Here is a 27,860-nt window from a genome sequence, read left to right as displayed (position 1 = left end):
TTTTTTTCATCGTGAGCCGGTCAAGATGGCGGCGGTATTGCCGAGACGGAGCAGCCGCTCGGCTTAACCGATCATTTTCTCTAATTCACCGGCGCAGATTGGATTCAAATCGACCAAATCGTGCCGCGCAACTGTGTGAAAACAACCGCAGCCCGCGATATCCATCGTGAGATCCTGTCGCGTTAAACCTGATGTTTTTTTCACGGAGAATGCCCTTACTCTAGTTTATATGTCTCGTCCATTAGCTGTATTGGGGAGAATGGGAGAAAAGCTGGAGTTAAAACTGAAGTCGCCGGTCGGAGCCGAGGCTGCAGGCTACCCGTGGCCCTTACCTGTATATGTAAGTACAATCATTATTATTGTTTTAATAATAACCGAAATCAACACCAGGATTCCCTTCCAATAAAGCGAAGTGGGTCATGTAACGTTAACGTTCACGGTAGTTCGAGAACAACGTGTAGTAGTGTGTGGACATCTTGTTGTGGTTTTTGTAGTGTGTTTATTTCAATATTAGTGTTTTAAGAACTAAGAGCCGCTTACAGTTGGGACAGGAGAGTGTCATTACATCCTAAAATAGTTTAATATACCCTGAACGTTTATGTCTTTGTAAAGGTGTTCGGAAGACCATTAAACGTTAGATAGACCTAAAATAACCTAGTCTGTTTTATTAAAAAAATATATATATATTTATTATAACCGTAGCAAATATTATTTGAATCGAAGGAAATCCACAGTGTGTGTAGCCTGCTGACCCAGTTGGCCATCTCGTGCAATGGCTGCGTCTCAAATCATAGTGAGCTGTCTACTTGGGGAACGTTTACGCTCGCTTCTCCGTTCTAACGCGATCAGACGTGAATGATTACACAAAGACGCCTTTGTTGTGTTTCAAATCTTTTGAATTTGATTTATTTTCATTTATGTCAGTGACCCACTGATCTATATTATAGATCAGTGCATTGACCACTTTCTTGAGGTTATATCTGTAATGCCACTGAACTTGGTTGACAAGTGAGTTTGTTTGTTGGATGTTATGAGCTTAATTATTTACTGAACCGATTCTTTAAACTTAAACCGAAACAAATCTTACGTCATTTACTTAACTATTGTTATTTATTATAAGCTGTAGTTCACTAAAACACGAGCGATATTTTGTTCACTAGGTAGGCAGCTCACTAGAGTTTGAGACACCGCCGCTAAACAAAACCTGCCTTAGCAGAGAGTTTGTGTAAAACACTTATTCATTTACATCAGAAATGCAAGGTTATTGTCGAGCAAAAGGTTTGAACGTACATTAATGCACGTTTTAAGGCTGAAACGACAGTTTGTATGAAGAATGTTAATGTGGGCAGAAATGTTCGTTAGCCGTTATGCTAACAGTCAGATAGCAGGGCTAGCTAACTTTATCGCTTTCTACCCAACACTAACACTCGTCAAACTGTAGATAACTTAAACATTGTAAATATCGGCCGTGTGTGTGTGTGGATAACTGTAGTAGTGGATATTAGGGTGGAATAAGCTTCCTGCCGGCTCAATATCACACAGAGGGTGTCAAACAAAAGGCGAATAACGTTAGTGCTCTCAGGCGAGAGGACGGTATCTCCATATTGTTAGTGTGTTTTATTGACACAGCTTTGATTTGTGTCCCGTAGCGGGTATTTTACCGTTTTCCGCAGTTTCTTTTGAAGTATTGTGTATTGCTCTGGAAGTGTCAGATTTGTCACTGAGGTCTACAAACGCGTTTTCTCATTTGGCAGCCCTTGCATTGGGATCAGTGCTGTGTGTTTCGGTTACCATCCGATCTGGATGCCTCCCTCCAGTGTGTCATAATGTAACCCTTATGGCTGACATTTCTTGAAAAACAAGCCAGTATGCAGGATTCTGTAGGAAGTTTGGCAATAACTGACTTTTAGTGGCTACTGGAGGGTTGTAAAGCTTGCTGGACTTGAATATTGGCTTTTATAAGTTAACTTTCCAGCATATATGTTGTTATTGAAGCTTGACAAATATTATTACACGCTGTATGGACTCCAAACTCTAAGTATTAAATATTTGGTGCATTACTTACCTTGTGCTGTTGTACTAAAAACACAAATTACACCTCATCTTTTTCTAAAAGACCATAGTATACTTTTTTTTTCTTTTTTTAAAAGTTTGCTTGATAGTTTCATCCCGATATGACGTGTAAAAATCTTGGACATTAACTAGAGCTGCGTGGATTTCTGAACCCCGTCAAGCACGGAAATCTGTTGTTGTGGTTCTGTTTCTTTTTTGATGGTGAGACAAATTTAAATTTATGCTTTTAGCAGACGCTTTTATCCAAAGCGACTTACAGTGCATTCAGGCTAACAGTTTTTACCTAACATGTGTTCCCTGGGAATCGAACCCACAACCTTGTGCTGCTAACACAATGCTCTGCCACTTGAGCCAGAACATTTAGCATCCATGTTGCCACCTTGTTGAACAACAAATTACTGCAAAAAAAACAATAAAAATCAATACATGAAGCCCTAAAAATCTGAGTGCTCACTGCAGAGCCAAATGACTGGAGCTTGACCTAGTGTAGATCCACCTCTGTCGACCTAATGTAGTTTTACCTAGTTATGTTTAAGGTTAAAATGTGATTGGACCTTCTAGCTCCACCCATTATCTCCAGAGAGGTGGAACTGTACATCAAGCCCCGCCCATTGTCTTCCTTGTCAGTACCTTTTGAAAAATTACGTACTATAATGATGCGTAATTACGTACTGGGTACATGTGAAAACCTTGGACTTTTCCAATCAGGCTTGTGATCTTGAACTTTTAGAAGATAAAAACAAAAAAAAACAACAATGTATAGTTAGATTAAGAAACAGATTCTAGAGTGGGAATATCATGGACATTTGATGTTAGGAGGCTTTTAAACACTGTAGCAATGCCCTGGAAACCACCCAGTATGTCCTAGCATTTTGGTGACAAGTTGTTTTCCGCTTTACATTTTCTTTTGAAATTGTATTCATCTAGTTTCTACGATTATTGTGCCCTAAATGGTGTCAAAAAGGCTTGTTTGTTGTCGTAACATCCACTGAGTCACTGTTCTTCTCTTCTGTCTTTGTTGTTTCTGAAAGCATTGTACAGTCATTGCACATGTACAGTAATCCTAACACACAGATTCCATGCTGTGATTAGCTCTAGTGATGCTGAGCTGCTGAACCGGTTGACAGTGGGCCAGACCCCCCATAAAACACATATGCACTGCTGTTTACCCTGTTATAGCAGGCAGTTTGAGTAATATTTAGGGTCTAAAAGATGAGAAAATGGCTTAATTTTTATTGTAACTGAAGAAAAAACAAGACTGGGTATTTTATTGTAATATTTTATTACGAGAATGTGTTGGGAAAGTCCTCACGTCACCCGAAAGTTCGCATTTCTCACGCCACCAGAGTTGCCAACGCTGTTTTGCTCATAGACGGAAATTGGGGGGGTGCAGATCAAAGCCTGTGGTTTCTACAGAAACGGCTGTCTCATTTGTCCTTCCCAATGTTTAATATACTATGATTCATGTTCTTTTTACACAAACCGAGATGCAGCGGCTCTGAAAACCCATACTTCTGAAAAAACCCACATGGTTTTTTTTCAGAAGTATGGGTTTTCAGAGCTGTTGCATCACTGAAAACTCCAGTCTCTTTCATTTATGTCATTCAGGGTACAATAGTCGTGACCTCAGTGGTTTTACTGTCTCGCTTGGCCTCAGATGACTTCTGTCTTTGACTTTGGCTGATAAGGGATGGATGCCCCACCTACTGAGAGCCTTATTTCTGACCCGCTGTTGGGCAAACAAAAATTTGGTAAGCTTTAGACGTGCCTTGCAAATTTTTTAGGGAGGGGCGGATTCTGTTAATTAGGGAGTCTGGGCGGTGGTTATCCACATGCACTGGTGATTTAGGCCCAATTCTATTTTATACCCCTTCCCCACAGAGAAAATATTCCCCTGAGAATTGGGACACGACTACTATGCCGTCACACGTCATCATTCATCGTCCAGCTCTTACAATACACACATATACTGGTGTGCTGGTGTGCAGGCTACGTTCACACTGCAGGCTGAAACGACCCAATTCCCCTGTTCTTTGACATGACTCCGATCTTTTCAAATGTGACCCAGGCCACTTGGGTATGTGGTCCTGAATCCGATGCGTATCCGATCTTTTGAAATGCTACCTCCGTCTGAACGGCCAGGCCACATGTATCTGACCCGTACGTCATTCATATGCTACAAACATCATAATTCTGCGTTGAAGTAGGCGGGAACGAGAAGATAAATAACAAGTATTAGTTGTTCTTTATTATTGAAGCTACTCACATCAGTATCCCACCACTCCGCACCCACACGTTTCTCTGTACCGACGTTGCTAACACTGCTCCACAAAACGCCATGGCCGAAAACCTTGCTCTCCTCCTCCTTTTAAATTTTCTTCTTAAAACGAGAAGATTGTAATTGTGCTGGCTCCGTTGGGAAAATAGCTTTAATACTGCAAAAAGAGCTCCGCTGTTGACTACACTGTTGTTGACATCCAAACGTTAGCTACTTCCGTAAACAACGAGTGACGTTGTTGACCGTTGAGTACTCTTCTGCGCATGCGGGTCACTCCTGGGTCATTTCACGTTCACACAGGAGATCACAAAGGTCGCATTTAATTGGAAATGTGAACGGCCTTGCAAAAAAAATTTTTTTTCCAAAAAATCGGAAATTGAGCATTAAGCCCTGCAGTGTGAACGTAGCCTTAGAGCCTTTAATTATCGTTCGGTATTAATGCGCTGCTTACTGACACACACACATATTGGAAATCACACAGCTCACACATCCAGAAGAAAATAAACTTGTCAACGCTGCCCCACGACTTTTATTAAATACAGTTTAAATACTTAAAAACAGCGATTGTATCCTGTTGTTGCTGGAAAATATAATGTAGCAACATTATATTTTCCAGCGATGAGAGGATACAATCGCTGTTTTTAAGTAAACTCACTCTAAAAAGATAAACGCACAAACCCGAATACACGCAACTTCCATTTCTTTCTCTCTCTCTTGAATAGGCAATATTTGAGAAAATGGTTTAGCGTTTTCAAATTATTGGGGGGGATTAGCCCCCATCATTGTTTACTGCAGTTATTGCCTTGATCAGACATCATGCAGTCTGTAATGATATGACGTTAGCAAACATTTTTTTTTTTTGCAAACATGTCTTTGAGTAACATGACCGTTAATATGAACTTACAATTGAATGTAACATAAAACAAATGATAGATTTTTGTTAAAATCTTTATTTATGCCGGAAAAGCTTACATTTGTGTGTCTTTTTGTTCGCTGTAGTAGCCATGTTGCTGAGATAATTCAAACCCTTTCGTTTGAAGTGTGGTCCTGAAAAATCTTCGTTTGAAGGGCTATCTGGCCCTTCCTCTTAGGGTAGGGGAAGGGCTAAGGGGTAGAATTGGGATTGGGCGTTAGACTTCCCTTAAAGGAAAAGTACATTTGGTCACCTTCATGTTGTTCAAAGCCCATATGACTAGCTTTCATTCAAAGATTACAAAAAGAGATGTTTGGCAGAATTTCCATGCTGCTTTTTTTCTCTTCTGTACAGTGCAAGTGAATGTTTTGTATTTTTATCTATTTTTAATGAGCCTCATATGAACCAATTATTTTTAGTGAATCATAAATGTACAGAATGACCAGTGTACCCTGATTCCCAAACATATGACTCTTATGAGCTGATTCTTTTCAGTGAATCATAAATATACAGAATGACTAGTGTTGTCTGATTCTCTAAAACAATGATTCTAATGAGCTGTGGCTTGTTGCTGATTCAAACTTATTCAGCATGACCAGTATAGTCTGATTACTGAAACAAATACCTCTTATGAGCCGATTCTTATTAGTGAATCAAAAATGTATAGTGCAGCCATTGTATTGTGATTACCGAATAGAATGACTCATTTGAGCCATTTCTTTTTGATGAATCAAGAACATGCAGCCAGATTTTATTAAAACAGTTCAAGAAGATGATTTGAATCTAATTTGGAAAAAGAGAATTTCTCTCATACATGTTATCAGAATGGACATTATAGCTAAACAGTACCAACCTAAATCAAGAGCTTGTGAGTGCCTTAACCTAGTCTTCACATTCATTTAAACAGAAAAGAGCAGCATATACATTCTACAAAACTTCTCCTTTTATGCTGCTTTGAACAAATAAAGTCATACTGGTTACAAACATCATGCAAGTGAATAATTGATGACCAAATGCTTATTCAAGCTGACTGTTTTACAAAGGCCCAAATGCCCTCGATTCATTCAAATCTTGTTTTCCAGAGACACAGGTCATGTGATATTTCCTCTCCCGCTGTCGTATTGGCGGTTCCTCATCCATTAGCATCACATTTGCCTCATTGCTTCAATGTGTGTTGTAAATAAAAGCATCCCACTCACCTGGGGTGGGAGAAAGAAGAGGGTTTTTATCGAACACTGAACTTCACTGTTTTCTTTCTTCCCCACGCTCTTGTAACCTACGTATCCGGCCACATTTACATCCCATATCTGGAAACTTAGATGGCCTGTAATTGCTTCCATGTGAAAGTGTAATTTCCTTCAACTTGGCTACAAAATGATTCGTTTCGACTGAGGAATTATAATCAAACCAACCTAACCGTTTCAATGGCATGACCCGGTTAAACCCGTTAATACACACACACACACCCAAAACGAAGAGTTGTGCAGTGAGGATGAGTGTTCCTCTCTCTCCGTGAGTCACATCAAGTGTGCATGAGGTGAGCCAAGAGTCCGTTTTTGTGCTTGTGAGTCAAGTCTGCTCGTGATGGAGGGCTGTCGTGCTTTATTTTTTGCTCTCGGTCATCCTCCCCTCCGTTCCTCTGGATATTTTTAGCTCTGGCGCTGGTGTTGCTGTGCTTCTCTCGTGCAGCATGATAAGTGTCTGCTTGTGCACGTACGCACTGCGCCGTCTGTCTTAGCATTTGCATTTAATGCAATAACGCTCCATCCCTGCTTTAAATAAGTGCCCTTGTTCGCCTCGGACTATGGCTGCATTATTTCCCAGTGCTGTGACGCTGCCTTGGTGCTGCCGGGGTGGGAGGAAGAGCACGAGACTCGCCGTATGTGCAGCTGAGCGGGGAAACGGTTAGGAGGAGCCTAGAGAGGCAGAGGAGCCCAGCAGCGGCACACTCAGGCAGGCAAAGGGCTTCTCAGGAGGAGCTTGACTGAAAGTGGGTCACTGGGTCAGACGGCAGCAGAGCTCCAGCGGCAGGATGGACGGAGTTGGGTGGGGACACATCCACATTTAAGACAATGCCGGGTTAATTAGACTCGATTAATCATACATATTGACCTTCTGAGCCTCGTTTATGGTTAATGCAGTTTTGATCATTGAAATAAAATAAAATACTAATATTAGACAAAGTAGAAATGTTGCTATTCACTGAAATCAGTTACTAAAACTGAAATGAAATTTATTTTTTAATGCAATATAAATCCTTGTTAATGCTTAACATACCAATTTTAGCAATTGAAATCACATAATACAAAAATGAAATACTTAAATTATATGTTAGTAATTAATAATACAAAATAACAAAAAAGCACATAAAATGACTACAATTTAAATTCATACGGGGAAAAATAAACACACAAGCTAAATAACACTAACATACCACTCAGTTAAAAAAAAAGTAAAACCAACTAAAATGAAAATGAGAAATGCAAATAAAAGGTACATGAAAATATTAATAAAAACTACAATAGTATTTAAATAATAATTAATGTACGACTCACACTTGTAGCGCCCATTTTCTTTTGCACACTCGATATTCATTTTAAAATACAGTAGATTACAGTGCATTCATATACTGTAACGCGCAGGATCAGTTACTGCTTATCGTGACGTAATATACTTATCCGGACATGTGTGGCCCGATGAACTTGTCCTCTTGCCAGAAGGCACACTGGCTGCTGTGTGTTCAGAAATGTGCTACAGTTGTGATCCGTGACCCGTCAAAATCTGGAAGGTCAAGATTCTGTTGTAGTCGTAGAAACTTTTCTCATGTGGATAAAGTGGTTATAAAGAATGGAAATTATATAACCATTGGTATTTCATTGAAAGGAGGACCAGGTTTTTGTTTCTTTTATAAGAAGTGGTTTTATTTGATTTCAATATAAAGGCATGTTGTGTGTTACAGCAGTTAAATCTCTGTCTATATTGCATAATAAAACCTTAACATCAAACCTATGCATTATGAGTTTGGATATTTTAGAGAAATGCTTAATAAATGCATTACACTTACTAAACCCATTAGATGTCAGCCAACTAAATCCACTGTAGATTTAAGCTAGTGTTATACTTTACATGAGTACACAATTGCACAAGGGTCCGTGTGACCTAAAAATCATCATCAGAGGGTCGTCTTCACTTTCAGTAGTTTAATAGTAGTCCGCAGTTGTCCATGTATGCTTCCAGACTGGAGTATAACAGAGCCTTTAGTCGACTAAAACTAAAATATGACTAAAACTAAATGCCATTTAAGTCAAAAGACTTTGACTGAGATCAAATCAAAATTTGCTGTCAAAATGAACACTGGATAGATAACTACATGTCACACACCGAATGAGTATTCTGGAGAGTCATTAAAACATTAATTGTGGACTCTGTTTATAACACAGCATTTCTTTCCTTCTCCTCAGGATAAACATCATGATGCTGCACATGAAATCATCGAAACCATTCGGTACGTCTATGACCAGTTTTCTTTGGTTTGGTTTTGCTGATATGTTTGACTGCTTATCAGTTTAAAACTTGACCTCTCTCTTGTCTTTGTTCAGCTGGGTGTGTGAAGAGATCCCAGATCTTAAGCTGGCCATGGAGAACTACGTTCTTATCGACTACGACACCAAGTGGTGAGGAAATTGGCACAAAATCTTATAAGATGGGGTTCATTAGGAATCATTTGAAAAATGAAGCCTAAAAATAAATTAATAATAATATTTATACTACTGCTACTACTACTACTACTTATCATTATTATTATTATTATTATTATTAATAATAAGAATATATTTAATTGTTTAATTATAATAATTTTTCTGTATTATTGTTTTTAATTATTGTTATTAATTATTATTTTTAATTAATTTAAATTAAATGTATTATTTTTGATGTTAAAAGTGGTATTTGTTGTACATGCCAATAAAAAATGCTATGCTATTTTTGTGAAAGATGAAAAAAGCTTTACAGAATAAATTAAACTAAATAATTTATTTTATTAATATAATAAAAACTGGTTTAAGAATGTATTTTTAAATGATAAAGTATTAATCGTATTATGATTGATCATGTATTTATTATTTTATTTTGGAAACTAGTTTTGTGAAAGTCGATATTATGAAATGCCAAGCTTCACAGAATATTACGAATTAAATATTTCTAATTATACTCTTAATTTCAAAATTAGAATATTTAATATGTATCATGCATCAATTTATTAGTTTTAGTTTAATTACTAGTTTTATGAAAGTAGATATTATGAAATAACAATCTTCAGAATATTTCAAATTAAATTATTATAAAGTTATTATTTTATTATATGCTGTTTAATATAATCATGAATAATTTATTAGTGGTTTTACTAATTTTGTAAAAGTTGAAATGATGAAATGACAAAAGTTTGACAAAATATTACAAGTTAAATATTTCCAACTTGTTTCTACTTAATTTTAAATCATATTTGTTAGAGGTGTGATGATTTTATTATATGCAGTACAAATAGGATATATTAACTTGGATATATTGCTGCTCTTTTGCTTTTCTTGTATCTGAGCACAAGCCACATGGTTTATTATGAGATAAAGGATTTCATAGACAATCATTTATTTTTGTGTTTTCCTGCAGCTTTGAGAGTATGCAGAGACTGTGTGATAAGTACAACAGAGCCATTGACAGCATTCACCAACTGGTACAGTTCTTTCTTGTAGACAACAGATTTTTTATTTTTTTAGCTCAAACTACATGTAGAACTTTCTGTTTGTGTGTTGCAGTGGAAAGGGACCACCCAACCCATGAAACTGAACAAGAGGCCTTCCAACGGTCTGCTGCGTCACATCCTGCAGCAGGTCTACAACCACTCCGTCACCGACCCAGAGAAACTCAACAACTACGAGCCGTTCTCTCCTGAGGTGTACGGAGAGACCTCTTTCGACCTGGTGGCTCAGATCATTGATGAGATGGAGATGATGGAAGAGGACACCTTTGTGGATCTGGGCAGTGGTAAGTAACGTCTATTATTGAAGGCTTTTTTCATTGGTGGCTCTGAATGGAAAACTCAACCGTAAATTCAAATAACACTGCAAATTGGCTTCCATAATTGGTTTAAACAAGTCTTGATTAGTGATATAAGACTGAAAGTTCAGCAAAAATGCATAGCTAATTGGAATACTGGAGAAAATGAATGACTATTATTGATATGAACAGATCTTTGCTATCAGTTTAAGAATGAATGTCCAATAAAACACAATGCGAACTGGAAAACACAAAAGCGAATTCACTACCATAATTGGTATAAAGTAGCAGTTGAGCATTGAAAGTCCAATAAAAATGGCGAAATAGCGATTTCAGTACCATAATTGGCATAAATGGGTCTTGGGATGCTGTTTAAGACTAAAAGTCCAATAAAAACGCTAATGTAACTGTAAAATGGCAAATTCAGGACCACAAGTATAAACAGCACTTGAGTTGCAGTTTAAAGGTGGGTTACGAGATTTGGATCAAAAACATGTTTTGTTATGCTGGATGAAAGCCTCTACACGTCTTGATAGCAATCACAAGTTAAGTGGTCTAAATGTATTTATATCGTCTGTGGAAGGTGTAGGACCGTAAAATGTTCATCTAATGATATTCCAGCCTGTCAACGTATATATTTGCATACCTCCGTCCACCCTGTTCACGCAGACTTGATATGTCACCAGCTCGTTCCATTACGCTGTTGCGGACTGAGAATGGAAGGGCTATTGTTTTGAAGGAGGCGTGGCTTTGGAGAGTGTTTTGCAGGGAGGGTGGGATCTCATGCTTTCAAAGCTAGCTTGCTATTGCTAACCTCCTACCATGACTTTAAGATAATAAAAAAAGAAGAGCGTATTGGAAAATGCAACTGCGACTAACGATCTTAATAGGCTGTGAGTGGGACTTTTAAGAGTGAAAGTCCAATAAAAATGCGAGAGCTAATCAGATAACACAACTCAGAAAATTCACCGCCATGTACCAATTGGTTACCAATTGTCGTCTTTGCTTGATTTTACAGGAGTTGGTCAGGTAGTCCTGCAAGTCGCTGCAGCCACCAACTGTAAACACTACTTCGGCGTGGAGAAAGCAGACACTCCAGCAACCTATGCCGAGGTGCTAACATTATTATACAACTCTTTATACACGCCGACTTCTCAAGTGTACATTTGCACTAATATTTATGTCTGAATGTGTTTGCAGTCAATGGACAGGGAGTTTAAGAGATGGATGAAGTGGTATGGCAAAAAACATGGCGAGTACACGGTAAGTGTGTGTTCATTTATCACAGCAGATGTTATAATTTATGAAAACCTCATCATTGTGACTCAAGGGAGGAAATCTGTGCATACTGATGTTGTTTGGGCTTGTGTGGCAGCTGGAAAGGGGAGATTTCCTTTCAGAAGAATGGAAGGAACGAATAGCCAACACAAGGTATGATCACATACAGACTATTTAGATCGGCATTTCCCAATCCCAGTCCTCGCGCATTTCATACATCTATGTATCTCTTATCACGTACAACGTTTGTTCTATTCAACTGTGAGTGCCCTGCGAAGTGGACATCACAGGATATTTCGTCTATGATTTTAGTTTGAAATGAGTGTATATGTTCCATTCAAAGGGCATTAAAGTGTGCAAGATGTGAATTTAAGGGATTGGGAACCGCTGATTTAGATGCACCAGTTAACATTTTCCATATTCATGTGTTTTTTTTTTAGTTTTTTTTATCATAATTTCTTCAACTATTTGCATGTTGCTTATATGTCTTGTATAAGTCTGTAGTGTGATGTGCTCTTTTACAGTGTTATTTTTGTGAATAACTTTGCCTTTGGTCCTGAGGTGGACCACCAGCTGAAGGAACGGTTCGCTAACATGAAGGAAGGTTTGTGGTGTTTCAATGTCATTTTATTTGCGTAAAATATTTTTAATAGATTACCGTCACATTATTTATCGAAATAATCACATTTGACCATTTTGTACCGCCCTAACATGAGGTAAATAGAACTTAGCTGTTAATGTTTGAAAAAGAAAGGGATTCGTGTCAGTGTAGCTTGTAGGCACCTGTGTCAACATGTCATTCTTGACCTTTGACCCCAGTCAGTCTTGTTTTTTGGTTCACGTTGATCTGCGGATTATATGTGCTTAGGTTTTCTCCTCTCTGTTACTTGGGCGTGTTTTGACTCGATTTCGTCTCTTGTAGGTGGAAAAATTGTATCCTCAAAACCATTTGCACCTCTTAACTTCAGAATAAACAGTCGAAACTTGAGTGGTAAGTATAATACTTTGTAGGTTTCTCTTACAAAAGTGACTAAATCCAGTCATTCTGATAGTGATCCAAATGTTACTGACATTTTTATTGTGAATCTTCACACATGCGCAACAATTTTGGCGACAAAGATTCTACGTTGTCCTTACTGTAGTGATGTATGAAGCACTGCACACTCAAAAATCAAACCCAGCAGCTTTCTGTTGGCCATTTGCAAAATCTGTGAAGAGCGGTGTTTCTCCTTACGCAAAATTCCCAATTATACAGATTGGTACAGAAAAGACGTACGATAAAAGATTAGGTTAATATGACCACACCTTTCCAATGTTTAATGGTCTTTGTGTTTGTTTTTTAAGATATTGGCACAATAATGAGGGTAGTTGAGCTGTCCCCTCTGAGGGGATCAGTGTCATGGACGGGGAAGCCAGTGTCGTACTATCTGCATACAATAGACCGCACCATAGTAAGTGCCCTTTCATTTGTGTCACATGGGTTTTGCTGTTCCTCTCTGTGTATAATTGGTCTCTGATTTGCATTAGTCTTTATTGTTAGGCAAAAGACATCGAGCGTGGCTTTCTCATGTCACGCAGTCGTCCAAAAAGAGACGCCTTTGAGCAGATTTATTACATATTTAACCAAACGCTTTTTCTTTTTGCAGCTTGAAAACTATTTTTCTAGTCTCAAAAATCCTAAACTCAGGGTAAGACTCGTTTGATTCTCATGTTGTTTATGGGTTTTTGGACAAAATATCAAGTTATATCTCTTGCCATAACACATGCGGCTTGTTGTTTCCAGGAGGAGCAGGAGGCAGCCAGAAGACGCCAGCCGAAGGACAGTAAGGAGAATAAGAGCAACACCACCACCCCAACCAAGCCCAAGGAGCACAAGGTGGATATACAGGAATCGCTCAATTAGTTAATTAATTGTATTTTCACTTCAGGGATGCAACGATACCATTTTTCGGATCCGATACTAGCACGTTTTTTTGTTTTTTTTTATATATTTTAAATGCGATTTATACATTTATTTCAAATTTATATATATATATAATTTCATTTGAAAAAATATGTACCTATGATTTTGTTTTACATTTATATGTATACATTTGTTTTAAATTATTAATCGTATATGGAATCACTCATTATGTTTATTTATGTATTATAAGTTTATACATAAAAAAAAAAAAAAAAAATCTCATATTAATGGAATATCTCTTTATCTCTGTGCATCAGACACAGCGTGACTCTGGTGGTGAGGAGGAGCGCTCAAACTCACTTGTGACAGTGAAACCGTCACCGAAACCCCGCCGGGCCAAACTGCTGCCCAGGGGCCGCAAGCTAGGCAACAGGAAGCGTGGGCGGCCTAAGAAAGCTGCTGCCGCCACTGCAGCCGAGCGCAAGAGCAAGAAGAACCAGAGCGCACTTGACCTGCTGCACGCTAAGACCCTCTCAGCGGCCCCCGCTCAGGGTGAGTTACTTTAAACTATTATTTGTGTTCTAGCATGGCTAAGTTGGCTAAACGTTTTTGTCCAGTTTAATTCTGTTTATAGCTGTATTTATTGCTATGTCCAACTTTGTTGTGCTACAAATATAATACAATTTAAAATTCCAGTTATGAACGATGAGGATAAAAGATTTGTAGCTGTGTATAGTCATCTAAAACACATCTTCAGTTATTTTGTATCTATATTTCACATACCATTTCTGGCCTCCTTGCAAGGGTATAGTGATGTGTAATATGATCGGGCGTCTGTCTGCACGTGGTGTTTTTTTTTTTTAATTGACCGGATCTTGGGACTTTTTAGTATCTACTAAATCGCTTGGACGCGGTGTCTGTCAAATATAGGCGAATGTTCTTAGGATCATAATGAATGATGGCACGAATGAGCCTCCCTCAAGACGCACCGTCACAAGAGGAATATCCAAGGAGGTTTTAATTTGATATTACAGATGAGATTTACAAAAGATATTTCAACTGCTACTATTTCAAGGGAATACTGCTGTAAAAAAAAGCACCTTTGTTTATTTAAAGTGTTTGCAAACCAAATGTTATTGCACTTTTGTTCATACAGCAGTAGTTTAAAAATAAAGTGCTCAATACACTATTTTTGAATTCATTATTGAATTTTGTGCATAATGTGGTTAATCACAGGAAAATCATGCCATTAATCGCGATTAAACATTTTAAATCGTTGCAAAGAACTACTTAAAACCATGACGTCTTTACTGGCTGTTTAACAGCATCCGTACCTTTGACATTGACTTTCGTGGTTTGGATCAATCCACAGATGCATACAGGTCACCTCAGAGTCCGTTCTATCAGCTACCTCCCAAAGTTCAGCATTATACATCAAGCCAGCTTCTCATGGGCCCCACTCCACCAGACCTGCAGGCTCTTCTCGGTAAGTTCATTCAGCCTCACTTACGCCTGCTCTCCTTCCAGATTTAGCATGAGGAGATCCATTTCAGTCCCACAGACGTGCTAATGCATCTGCTCTAGATTCATAGTCAATCACCCAGTTAACATAAACCTCCTTGCTTGTGCTCCAGATAATATGAAAGTCCAGTACCTGCAGTTCATGGCCTACATGAAGACACCACAGTACCGTACCAGCCTGCAGCAAGCCCTCGAGCAGGAAAAGGTGAATATTTCTTCTAATAAACATTATTTGTTTACTTGATTTAGTTTTGCTTTGTTTACCTGTTATTAATAAAGAAGTATTATAAATGAATTCATCAAGTAATATGTGTCTCTCTCTCTCTCTCTCTCTCTCTCTCTCTCTCTCTCTCTCTCTCTCTCTCTCTCTCTCTATATATATATATATATATATATATATATATATATATATATAATACATACATAGATTTTTATTATATTTATATTTTTAGATAATATATTTTATTATATATTTATTCATTTATATATATATTTTACTTGTATTTTTAACTGAATTATTATTATTATTATTAAGTATTAATCAAATAAATGTATACACATTTTGTTTTACTAATTTGCTAATATTGTTATAATATTTAATGATTATATATGCATGTTTAATAATAGTAGTAGAAATAATTGATAATAAATAATATTGATAATATTTTAAATATTTAAATGTACAATGTATAAATTATTGTAAAACATTGTTTGTTTAGTTGAAAAATGTTTTTTTTTATATTTTATTACATTACATTTTATTTAAAATTATTTTAAAATAATTGTTTAATAATACTACTAGTAGTAGAATTAAAATATTAATAATGGGAAAACTAAATATTTTATTTAAATATATAATTATTTTTTATTTATAAATTGTAACTTAATTAATTAGGAACATTTTTTGGTTTTGTCATAACATTGTTTAACTTTTCTCTCCCCTGTCTTTTGTGACAGCTGAGACACACAGAACTGTCCGGTCAAGCACAGCAGCTGCTCAGTGCTTGTAATTCCCATAAGGAGAGGATCCGAGACCTTTTCCAGTCCAAACTGGAGGAGGTAAGACCTGTTTCACAACCTAGTGAGCTAGCTTTCAGATCGGTGCTGAATGTGAACCCTCTGCTTCCTCTCTTACAGCTGGGCTTGAAGGCGGTGACTGTGGAAGACCTAGTACAAGCTCAGAAGGAGATCACAGCCCACAACCTCCAGCTGAGGGAGCAGACCAAACAGCTGGAGAGGGACATGGGAGAGCTCCGAGACCAGAGCCTGGTGCTGGTAAGTGATCCACAATAAACCGTTACAGAGCTGAAGTATAGGCTACTTAAGATTCAGAAATGAAAGCTTTGTTTGTTTGGCAGAAGTGGAACTGAACGCCCATTACACATATGTTTGTGTGTTTGTCAGCTGAAGGCTCGGTGTGAGGAGCTCAAGCTGGACTGGGGATCTCTGTGTTTGGAGACGCTTTTGAAAGAGAAAGCGGCTCTGCGAAGACAGATCTCGGAGAAACAGCGTCACTGTCTGGAGCTCCAGGTATCTGCATGCACATTTTTCTCAGTCAGCTCAGAGCTAATATGGCATTGCAGACTGGTGTACATTCAATTCTGTTGAACTAGCTCCTACAGGGATATTTTTACCTTGAGCAGTGTGGCTTGGCTCTGTCTATGTTTACATCAACGGCTCCCCCTGGTGTTACTTTGCAGATCAGCATCGTTGAACTAGAGAAGAGCCAGAGGCAGCAGGAGCTCCTGCAGCTCAAGTCTTACAACCCGTGTGAGGAGTCCCCCTACCAAAAGGCCCTCCCCGGCCCAGATCCCCGGCCAACACTGGATTCCAACACCCCCAAACTCAACCCTCAAGCTTCTGTGAGGCTCAACGGCCTCAGCCCTGAGCTATCCATCAATGGTACGGCCTCGCCGGGTTATGAGAGAGGCATTGGAATGGGCAAAAACGAGCTCCTGACTCGCTATCTGCCTATATCCCCTGACCACGAAATTGTGCCGCCCACTCCAGACTCTAGAACCAGGCAGCTAGGGCAACCCCTGCCTGACTACACCCGCTTTTCTCCTGCCAAGATCGCCCTACGCAGGCACCTCAACCAAGATTCGGCTGCCAATCAATTTAGAGCCCTTGGCAACATCCACCGGTGAGTAAAATTAACACATTCAGTTGACTTTAAGTGCTTGTTGATTGGTCACTGATCACTCACGGCTATTTTCAGGTGTGACAATGGTGCTGTATCATCTCCAACTCTGGGATTAAAACAGTCTTGCTCCTCACCCAGTTCAACTGATATTCTAGCAACCACCACACAAAAGAGCCTAGCTGTCCCCGGCGACACTATAACCAGTCTACCAATCAGCATCCCCCTCAGCACTGTGCATCCAAGTAAACTTCCTGTCAGCATCCCACTGGCCAGCGTGGTGCTGCCGAACCGTGCAGAAAGACTGGTACGTATCTGTGTGAGCAGCAGTCGCGGTATATGCTCTTAATGGCGTTTTCTGCAATTATTCAAGTTTTGGTTTTCTTTTGGTAGAGGAGCACTCCTAGTCCAGTTTCAAATCCAGCAGGACAGAGCAATGGCAAGCCACCTCTCACCCCTACCTCAGGTACAGTACAGTCCCGCTGTCTACTTTGTTCTGCTTGATTTCTCGTAGATCATGCTGTTTAGTTTCTAAATGCATCGTAATAAAATTATTTATAATCATTTTTAGAAATAAGTAATTCTGTTTAAAAGTGACCACAATTTAATCAAGCCTTTTCAAAAATCCTAAAAAGTGTGTTTTCTTTTTATGGGGTAAAAATTTTAAGTGAAATGGAAAAGGCTTGAAAATTCATTCAAAAGTGTCCATACGTTAAAAACATTTGCATATTGCTGTAGACATTGGGGGGCCTTTGAGTCAGAAAGAGTTGAGTACCTCTAACATCAGTCATCCATGTTGTTTACATACTTTCGCGATGCAAAAATGTTACGATATTAATCATAGATTGGTGGCGATACTTTAACGATATAACGGCAGTCAAATCCTATTGGTTGAGCTGCTGATGTCACCTACTCTGCAACAGGCCAATGGCGAGTTGAAGCTTGAAACTGAAATTAAAGATGCTCCATCTTCTTATAAGTCCGACTTCTCGGCAGAATTTTGGCTGTCCAGTCACGCGACAGGACGACGGTAAAAAATGTTCAGACAAAACACAAACTGTTTGTAAAGACTGTAAAACAAAGCTGCCATACATGACATCAAACACTTTGAATATGATGTGCTATTTAAAACGGCATCACATCAACAAACTCCTGCGACAAAAAGAGTGAAAGAAGGCAAAACATCTATAGACCATTTCAACGGATATTCTGCGGTTTAAGGAAGGGACGTCTTTGTTCCTTGGACATTTCCAGTTAGTGTTTGAGGGCATTCAAAACAATGGCGGCAGGCTTTTAATGCACAGTAGGATTACGATAATTTAGTTAATACTGCTGTTTAATATGTCTAAATAAAAATTTGATTCCTTGTTGCTCTGTGGTTGGGTGTTCCCTCTGACCTGGAATTAACATTAATTTATAAATCACTGGAAATTAAAGGGTTTAGATTTCCGAGAAACGCGCCTGGATTGCAGCAGTGAAGCGCGAAGCAGAATAGCAACTTGCAGCTCTTGGATCTACAGTGAACATTTCGAGTTCAGGTAAGGAAATGTTGTTGTTCTCCATATGATTAATTATATTTATTTACGTTCACTCTTCAAGTATGATGCAAAATTTTGCTTTCGTCATTGTTTACAATATGCGCCTAGCGGTATGATTCTTGTTTAGTGAAAAAGACCAAGCTTTTATTTCCATTTTATTGCCAAGCTTTATGTAGGCTAGAATTAAATACGAGTTCACATTGCCTGTCTAGCTGTCTTGTCAGCAGATAAATACAGTGAGTAACGCGTTATAGAAATGTAAACTTGAATGTTGAATAGTGAAACGGTTAACCAAAGTAGTTTACAAAAGCTAACGGTAAACATGTTTCATCACTTTTTAAGCTTGTCTGATGTTAATTCTAACATGTACTGATGTATTAAATAATAAAAGTATTATCCATGAATATTGTGGATTAAATTAAACAATTGTTTTTCTACTTTAGGAAAGCCATCATCTGTAATGTAAGACACCTAAGACAGTGTGCTACAGGGAGACAGGAAGGACAAACCACATGTGACCATATGAACATTCAGATGTGTTTGAGAACCTGAGGATTAAATGCAATGTAGTACTTAAAGCGGCTTAGCCTGCTGCTTTTGATATTGATCACATGTTAATAAATTTGCTGAAAACAGTTGAAAGCGAGAGGATGTCTTTGTTTATATGCAGTACTGGTCAAATGTCTGGACACATTACACATTTTACTATTTTTAAAAAGAAAAAAATCATGTACGTAACCTAAACCAACCCTAGTGTTTATGTTGAACTTATTTGAACTTAATTTTTTTTTTTTTACTGCTTTAAGTTCTGTCTTTAGGTTTCTTAATTCTAAGTTTGTTAAATTTAACAATTTTTTTCAGTGACAGACGGACCTATTCAGTTGTTAATTTGAATAAAGGTTTTTATTAAACCTTGAAATGTGATCTTGTATGTACAAAGTTGTTGAAATTTGTTAATGTTTTTGAAATAAATTTGTTATTTGAATCTGAGTTTCATTTTGTATATTTTGTTCAAAATATTGTGATACGTATCATACCGTGAACCCAGTATCGAGATATGTACTGTATCGTGACCTAAGCTTATCGTTACACCCCTATTGCGTACTATACTAAATGCAAAATCTGCTTCCTCTTAGGGTACTCCTCCAGCTCAGGATTGGTGAATGGCTCTCACACCGCCATGCTGACCGAGGATCAAGACTGTGACGCTGCCTCCCCTCTTCCTCACAGCACTCCCATCATGGGCCTCCAGCCTCGCTGCTCTGGCCTCAGTCCTGCACTGGGCACTGGGGGCGTGCTGCAGTATGCCGACGGCCCACCGAGGCTTCCACCCGAGGATGGCCATGACCGCCAGGGCCCCGAATCCGACACTGAGCCCTTGGACAGCGAAGCTCGTAGGCGTATCTTTTTCTCCTCATCCTCTTCTTCCTCCTCATCTTCGTCCTCCACCGGAGGCTCAAGGCTCCACCACGGGTCGTTAAAGCAGGGTCACCATCATCACAGTAAGCATCATCATCACCACCACCATCATCATCATCATCACTCTCCGAGCTCCCACAGCCAAGAGGGGCGGAAACGAGGGCGGCGAAAGCGCAGCTCCTCTGGAGCCATTCCCATTAGTGGATCCCCCAAAAGAAGGGCATTTCCGGGACTTGGCTGCTCAAGCCATTCTTCAGGATCACCACTTAATATCAATTCAATGGTGAGCAGACTAAAAATGGCGGCTGTTAGTATTGTTAAAACTCACGGTTGGCCTTAGATCAGACCCAAAATGTTTGTTCTTTTACCAGGTGAACAACATAAACCAGCCTTTGGAGATCTCCGCCATCTCTTCCCCGGAGCAGTCAGTTCGAAGCCCGTGCGGGACCGATCTAGATCAGCCTCCTGTGCTTAAAAGAGAGCGTCCCCTGGAGCTCAACAACATAGGTCGTTATTCCTCCACCCCTAGTTCAGATGAAGAGGGCACCATTTATGCGCCGGACACCTCTAGCTCAAGCCGGTAGTAGCTCTTTTCTTTCAAATCCAGTTCATTCGTGCTTAAACTTTGCAGATCATCAAAAATATGGTTGATTGTTTTGATGGATCGACTGTTTTCCCTTTCAGAATTGAGCGGAAAATCGCCACCATTTCCTTAGATCGAGATGGACCTATCAGAGATATGGAAAGGGGTGAGTGCAGTGCATTTTGGCTTATGGACATTTAAGGTTCGGACTCCACTAGCTGTTTGTCATAGAACATGGCATTTTTCAGGTTTGCAAGGACGTAAATCAGGTGCCAGTAGCGTGAGCAGTGAGGTATCATCTTCCTCCGGAACCGGCAAGTGGAAATCCACCTTCTCCCCAATCTCTGACCCCAAGCCAACTCCTCCGGATCACCGCCAGGGTGGCTCGCCATTCGGTATGGGGGCTTCCCGAGGTGGTACAGACTCTGACTCGGACCAGAAACCACAGAAGAGAGGGCAACGTGAGCCTGAGTCTTACGGGAACTCAAACCTCTTCCTCATTCAAGATGGCAGTGGTCGCTCGGTCGTCAACACATTGGAGCGGCCGCTGCAGAAACATAAACTGCGGGAGTGGGACCTGAAATCTATAAGTGGATTGGCCAGCCAGAACCTCTTTATATCTGCTGCGGCCAATGGAGGCATCTTGACCGGGAAAGTGGGTGGGGCCTCTACAGTTTCCTCCGCCTCCTCAGTAGGACAGTACTTCCCCCTGAGTGGGGCTTCAGTTCTCCAGTCCTTATTTGGAGCTCAGCCACCTGGACCAACTACCAGCGGAGCTCCTCGGTTGGTCAACGGACATTTGGCGCTCAGCAGTTTCTCCAGCGCCGGGCTGGCAGGGGGCGCTGCAGGAGGTGAGTTGGATATTTTCTTTCTTGTTTTCCTGTAAATATTGAGCTCATGGTCAGAACAGTCACTCGGGTGTAGAGAAAAGGTAAGTTAAGGCCCAGCGCTGCCACTGTCCCCGGCTCTCCCACAATGCTTGCTGTGCTGACTGTGCTACAGCTACACACCTAGAGGAAATGACAACAAGTTGTAAGAAGTCAGTGAAATTTTTGCAGTGAAATTTGATCTGGGCATGTTCTTGGAAACATAAAAAGCTCAAGCCGTTTAAATAATTTTTACTGGCCTTGACGGTGTAAACTGATTTGAAGGCCTGTGAAAATACGTGAAGCTCTCGAGTTTATGAGATTTGGCCGAGAGACTCCTCGACTTCTTTGGCTGTATTTTCAGGCCTTCACATTTTCTCCGGGTGTTTGTCTTAATTGCAAGTCTTGTTTTTGGGTTTCGAGGCATTTCACTGTGTACCAGCACCTCACAGTCCACAAAGATGAAATGAGTCAAGTCTACTTGAATAATGTCACTACCCTATAGATAGACCGATAGATGGATAGATAGAGAGAGAGATGGATCTAGACAGATTGATTTATTTATATATATATCGATATGTAGGTAGAGATAGATAAGTGCAGAAGTATTATTTGTAGCTATAATCTCCATGACCGTTTTAAACTTATGCATACACTTGAAAAACCCAAACATTAATTGCAAATCATGACATAGGCTTTATGCAGGTTTGGTGTGAGGTGCTTCTGGTGCATCAGTGCAGTGCCTCGTCGCTTTATCTGTGCTTGTTTGTTGGTCTGGCTTGCTGCTCTGCACAATCTGGCTGAGCCCCCATTTTCTGTCTTTGTTTTTTGCTCCCTCTCTGTGCTGTGTGTCTGTAGGGATTTTTCACCACATGGTGCCTTCAGTCTCCTCACAGCAGTCTGGGGCCAATCTCCTGGGCCCCGGGGCCCTCAGTTCCCAGCAGAGGCATCTGGACACGAACCCCAAACCGGGGACCTTGTTCTTGGCCTCTGGCCCCTCACAGCTCAGCCGCACACAGACAGTCCTACACGCGCCCTCCCCGCCTGCCCTCCCTCTGCCCCCTCCCCTCCTGAACGCGTCCTCCGCGGTCCCGTCCCAACCTTCGTCCCCGCGTCCCGAGCGCCATCAGTCCTCAAGGCTGCAATCGTCCCACCCTGCTTCCACCTCCTCCCTGTCTCTGGTCACCACATCTGCTTCCGCTTCCTCCTCCGCTTCCTCCCGGCCCTTCACTGTGCACTATCCCCCGCATCTGCCTCCCCTGCACCCTACCGGCAGCGCAGGTTCAGGTGGGGCTGGGGTGTCTTGGAGGACTCTGGGTATGCAGGCGTCCTACACAGCCTCGCAGATCCCCAGCAATCGCCCCAGATAACACCCGTCTGGGCATAGGAGGGTGGGGGAAGGGGGGTTAGACTACTACTAGACGGATACAGGGAAGCTACTGCGCTCTGCCAGCTATAATCTCAACAAGGTATGTGGTGTTGGCATGGAAATGGACGACACGCTTTTGCTGCTTTTCTTTTCTTTTTTTGGTTTATCGTAGCTGCATTTCCTGCAAGTTCTTTGGGTTTCAGAAACCAGCTGTTTAGACTATTTATGTCCGAATTGCCATTTTTTGGCTTTTTAAAATATCATTACATGTTCAGGGCTCAACAATGTGATTTCTGCTTTTACTAGGCCACAAAAATTATATTTTATTTTACATTTGTAATAATACACACAATGTTTTCATGTATTTCTGTAAGTGTTTTTATTTTATTTTATTTTTTTTCATCAAATATTTCTTTGCCCTGTCGAAAAAGGAAATTTAAAATGGCTAAATTGGATATATTACTGTTTTCAATTAATTAATATAATGTTATAGTAACTTTATGAATTTTGTTAACATTTTTGCTGGATGATTATAGTTTTGTTGTGCAAAATTGGATTGAATGCTCTCTCTCTCTCTCTCTCTCTCTCTAATATATATATATATATATATATATATATATATATATATATATATATATATATATATATATATATATATATATATATATATATATATATATATATAATCTAATTGAGAATATTTTAAAGACTATTTTATTTAATAATATTTTATTATTAATTGGTGTGTGTGTGAGCTATTTTAATCATTTAATTTCATTTATTAATTGATTTTATATAATATTAATCAATTAATTATGAATGAAATAAAACCCTAGGGAAGGTCAATTGACAAACTTTGCTAATAAAAATAGTTATGATGCACATTTGGGAAGTGTGAAGGATTCATATTTTTTTTACTGTAATTATAAAATATAAACCAATTAATAGTTAAATAAAATACTTTGATACATACAAGTTTAATGTAAAATAGGTCAATTTTTTGTCAAACATTTAATTTATTCGTATTTGTATATGTACAGTAAATCATGTTTTGCACTGTAAGCCATCATAATCATCCAGCAAGAAGGGTTATAAAATAGTTTCATATTATTATTATTACTATTACACTACATATTACTTTTATGTAGTATTATTATTAAAAATATAAAATGAATATAATTTTCAGCCTATTGTAAATTGTTGATAAGCAAGTACCCCTTGCAGAATTTGGGATAACAAACGTTTTAAACGTCCCAGTCTAATTGTATAGGTTTGCCAGGCATGTAAATTGTTGAGCCCTGATGTTGATGACACATCTGTCCACATCTTGTGTAATTCCTGGATTTTACCCTCGACTGGTTACAGGTAACTGAAGAAATCTACCTCAACCCAACGTAGCCTATGCAATGGACAGGTGTGGACCAATGGGCTCGACTCGCTCAGCGGTGCTCAAACATTTGCTAAAGCCGCCACTGTAAAACTGATATGGGTATCAGAACTTATCACAGGTGCAGCTTAACACACACACACACACACACACACGCACTGCCCCTGAATCAGATTCAGATTGATAGTATGCAGCTTCCTTGTTTTTTCAGAGTGTGACACCATGTTGGGCTGATGCTAACAGCCATCTATCAATAATTGGGAGTTTAACATGGCCTTACTTGATGGGTGGTTTACTAAATTTACAGCCATCTTCTGGTTGATTCATAATCCTTTCCACAGGAAGTGTCTTAAAAGTCAGGAATATCATTTCAGTTAGTACAGTCTCAATAGGCCGTACACACACGCACACAAAAATAATTTGTGAATCTCTGTAACCTTGCTGCTGTTATCAGTGGAAATACATGTGGCTTATTCGGATGGACTCCATGAAGCCCCTGGAGCCTGATGCTGGGACATCCCCCTTCCAGTCTGAGCTTGTGCTGTGAACTCACTGTTTTAGTGAAATTGATGATAACAAATAGTGGAGTGGTTACCTTGGCTTTCGAAGTTTAACATCTCATCATATTAATTGTTTGGCTAATAAGGTGAAATATGGAAAACCACAAGCTCCAGCTGTGTAAGGGGAATTTCCAAGTGATATTTTACCTTAAAAAGAAGACTATTTAAAAGTATTGCGTAATATTAAAACTTTAAAAGCAAGGATTTTTTAGTAATTGTAAAAAATAGTCATGACTGTTAAGCACATTGCCCCAAAATTATCATTACAATAATGCAACAAAATGCATGTTATGTACTGGAATTCATCTGAATCGGTTTTATTATTACTACAATTTTATATATATATATATATGTATATATATAATGCTCCTCGAATATCAACGTCAGAGATAGTTCAGTTTAAAATACATCGCTATAAATGCTAAGCAAATATGTAAATTATATATAATTGAGTTAAATCGCGATACTATTTTGCATTGCAGTACTAAAAATGCTTATTGTTTGTGATATATTTTGCAGTACGGTATTGTAAGTTAAAGGATTGCCATGAAAATCAAGATACTAAAAAAAAAATATATATATAAGGGTCTTTAAATGTGCTTTTTTTATTAGTAGTATTTTATTTGTATTTTTTTGGGAGTGAAATATGACTAGGGCATGTTCTTGATGGGCTTCATGAGATACACCGCTTAATTAAATGATTTCATTATTATATTTACACTGGATAATTTACCTGTGGAGCGGTTCATGACAAACGAATTAAAACGGCACGTCATTTTTAAAATGTAAGCTTTCATGAATCAAAGGAAAATCTTTTTTTTTTTTACATGCATGTAAACAAATATTGTAATTAAAAAATATATATAATTGAAACAAACAAATGCACCTTCCAGGAATACACAACTAGAACCCAATCTGCAGGGAGAGAAGCCGTTAGAAACACAGAATGAGTGAAAGTCTGTAAAGGAGCCATTTAATCAGGTTAGCTACTTTAACTACCAGATCTTATTGAATCACTATGTTTAGCCTTTGGGGCCCTGTTTTAATGCTCAAGCTTCCATGTTCCTAACAGTTACTGCTGAACTTCAATACAATGCACATATTTTGTTCAATTGGATGGCGGTGTCTTACACAGTACAGGCTTATTCAGGTGAATCTGGTGCTGATCCATATTCCTCGCAGATTTCATTAGCAAACCCAAATTTCTTCATGGTGCTTTTCGCAACCGGGAAAACCAGCACACGCTTGTACGTACAAACACACACTGATTCAAAGATGTACACACACTGGGAAAATGCAGGATCACACAACGGCAACAGAAAAACTACTGGGCAACTTCAACTCATCCTTTTGTTTCTCTTTTATTCCTTTTGTATAGGTTTATTTTCTTCTCTGTACTGTGAATGGTAGACTCTCTCAGACTGTGTAATTGTGTATATATTTTGGGTTATTTATCATTTAAATTGTCTGACTTTTTGTGATTTTCTTTTGGTTTGCCTTTGCTCTTATTTTGTATTGGAGCAGAGCACAACGTGTGCAAAGTGTATGTACTTGACTCGCAGTCTAAAGAAAAATGGTGCTATAATCTGAACAACTTTAGACTGCTTATTTATATTAAGATCATCAACAACAACAAAATAAATAATAAAGATTCTTGGTGCTTCTTTTACACAGGGATGTTTTCAAGCCTTTTCCAATATTTATAATGTATTATTTGGCGCCCGGCATGATCAGTGCTGTTTTTATATAGAAGAAACACCTTTTGGTATAAATCGAATTTAAAGAAGCATGAAAGTACATTGCAGAACTTTACAGTAGAACTTTTTTTTGTTGTTGTTTTCAAGTATTTACTTCAGTGGTGCTCCAAAATCGACCTGTGTGAACAGGTAGTGAATGCTTTGAATTACACACATGGCACACTGTTAAAAGTGGTGTCATATGGCATTTCATTTCTTAACCTTTTTGGTTTCTCATGAGGAGAAAATGTGCTAATCCTGTTTGCCTACCATCTTGGGGCCGTACGGCTCGGTGCTGTTTCCTAAAACCGTCGTTTTCTGTGTAACACAAGTGTAACACAAACCCATCATCTTACACAAACTGGTGCTGCTGTTCACAACGATGTTGAAAATACCAGTGAGCCTGTACCAAAACCTACAATCCACTATCAAAGCCTGTCCATAGAGTGTGTCGTGTAACTTAGTTTGAGCTTATTGCATATTGTGGTGATGTGAAGTTGTGCTGATGTGACCGATTGTAGATTTGGCTAGTGTTCTGTCAGTTGGCTAGTACTAGTGGTTGACCGATATGGGTTTTCCAATGACTGTTGGAATAATCAATAGCATATATAGAGAATAGGGTAATATAATGACGTATATTAAATATTTGAACAATAAAATGGGTAGTGCACCCAAAAAAAGGAAAAAAGACGACTTATTTACTCTCCATCATGTCGTTCCAAACCTGTACGACTGTATTCTGCGGAACACAGAAGAAAATATTTAGAAAAATGTGGGAAATTGTTTTTGTCCACACGATGAAAGTCAATGGGGTCCAAAATTTGAACCCCATTGACTTTGAGAGATTCCCACCTGCCCGATATATCGGTCTATCGCTAACTGGTACAGCATTATAAAAATGGTCATTGGCGTGCAACATCGCCAACTTGAAGACAAAGCAGGAGTGGATTTCCTCATTTGTTTTGCATCCTTATTTCCATTTATTGTGTTTTTGTATGTGTGTTGTAAGTATGTGCTCAAGGAAAACTCAACCTCACCTAAGCTTTAGTCAGAATGCTGTTTAATAGACTGTGGTGTATAATAACATTAATAAAAAGAAAAAAAACGTGTAAATTGTCTTTCTGTCCAATTAATATGAGGACATTTTGATGAAATTGGATGGATGTTGAGCAGTACATGAGTACATTGTGACCAGCACTGAGGGTTATTATTTTTTATTGGTAGTAATTAATAGTCATTGTTAC

General features: G+C 38.9%; 1 protein-coding gene across 4 annotated transcripts; it reads left to right on the top strand.

Moving 5' to 3' along the window:
- Positions 1–27,725, top strand: LOC113064939 (histone-lysine N-methyltransferase, H3 lysine-79 specific-like). 4 transcript variants are annotated; one of them, XM_026235956.1, is made up of 29 exons: positions 1–340; positions 8,726–8,769; positions 8,864–8,938; positions 9,930–9,993; positions 10,076–10,304; positions 11,335–11,429; positions 11,517–11,579; positions 11,692–11,747; positions 12,119–12,198; positions 12,517–12,585; positions 12,939–13,045; positions 13,241–13,282; positions 13,378–13,470; positions 13,815–14,049; positions 14,870–14,983; positions 15,132–15,223; positions 15,976–16,077; positions 16,156–16,293; positions 16,423–16,548; positions 16,719–17,161; positions 17,237–17,465; positions 17,552–17,624; positions 19,833–20,398; positions 20,487–20,695; positions 20,800–20,864; positions 20,947–21,549; positions 22,423–23,033; positions 24,299–24,441; positions 25,774–27,725. In XM_026235956.1, exons 1-27 carry the CDS (start codon positions 230–232, stop codon positions 22,932–22,934), a joined length of 4,635 nt encoding a protein of 1,544 aa, XP_026091741.1. In that variant the 5' UTR covers positions 1–229; the 3' UTR covers positions 22,935–23,033; positions 24,299–24,441; positions 25,774–27,725. The 4 variants fall into 4 exon arrangements, with proteins under 4 accessions (XP_026091741.1, XP_026091740.1, XP_026091742.1 ...); XM_026235955.1 differs by having other exon boundaries at positions 24,299–27,725; XM_026235957.1 differs by lacking the exon at positions 22,423–23,033 and having other exon boundaries at positions 24,299–27,725.
- Positions 27,726–27,860: the final 135 nt, after the last annotated feature.

This window comes from Carassius auratus, chromosome 47 (assembly GCF_003368295.1).
Source record: "Carassius auratus strain Wakin chromosome 47, ASM336829v1, whole genome shotgun sequence".
Taxonomy (NCBI): Eukaryota; Metazoa; Chordata; class Actinopteri; order Cypriniformes; family Cyprinidae; genus Carassius; species Carassius auratus.
The sequence above is the reverse complement of the archived record's forward strand: the minus strand, read 5'-3'. Positions and strand labels throughout refer to the sequence as shown.

What these genes read in the sequence shown, in the direction of transcription:
- LOC113064939 (XM_026235956.1), top strand. Translation starts at nt 230, where the DNA reads ATGTCTCGTCCATTAGCTGTATTGGGGAGAATGGGAGAAAAGCTGGAG. An exon ending in CTCCAGCAACCTATGCCGAG is followed by an intron (nt 11,430 to 11,516) that starts GTGCTAACATTA and finishes ATGTGTTTGCAG; the next exon opens with TCAATGGACAGGGAGTTTAA. An exon ending in GCCCTTGGCAACATCCACCG is followed by an intron (nt 17,162 to 17,236) that starts GTGAGTAAAATT and finishes GGCTATTTTCAG; the next exon opens with GTGTGACAATGGTGCTGTAT.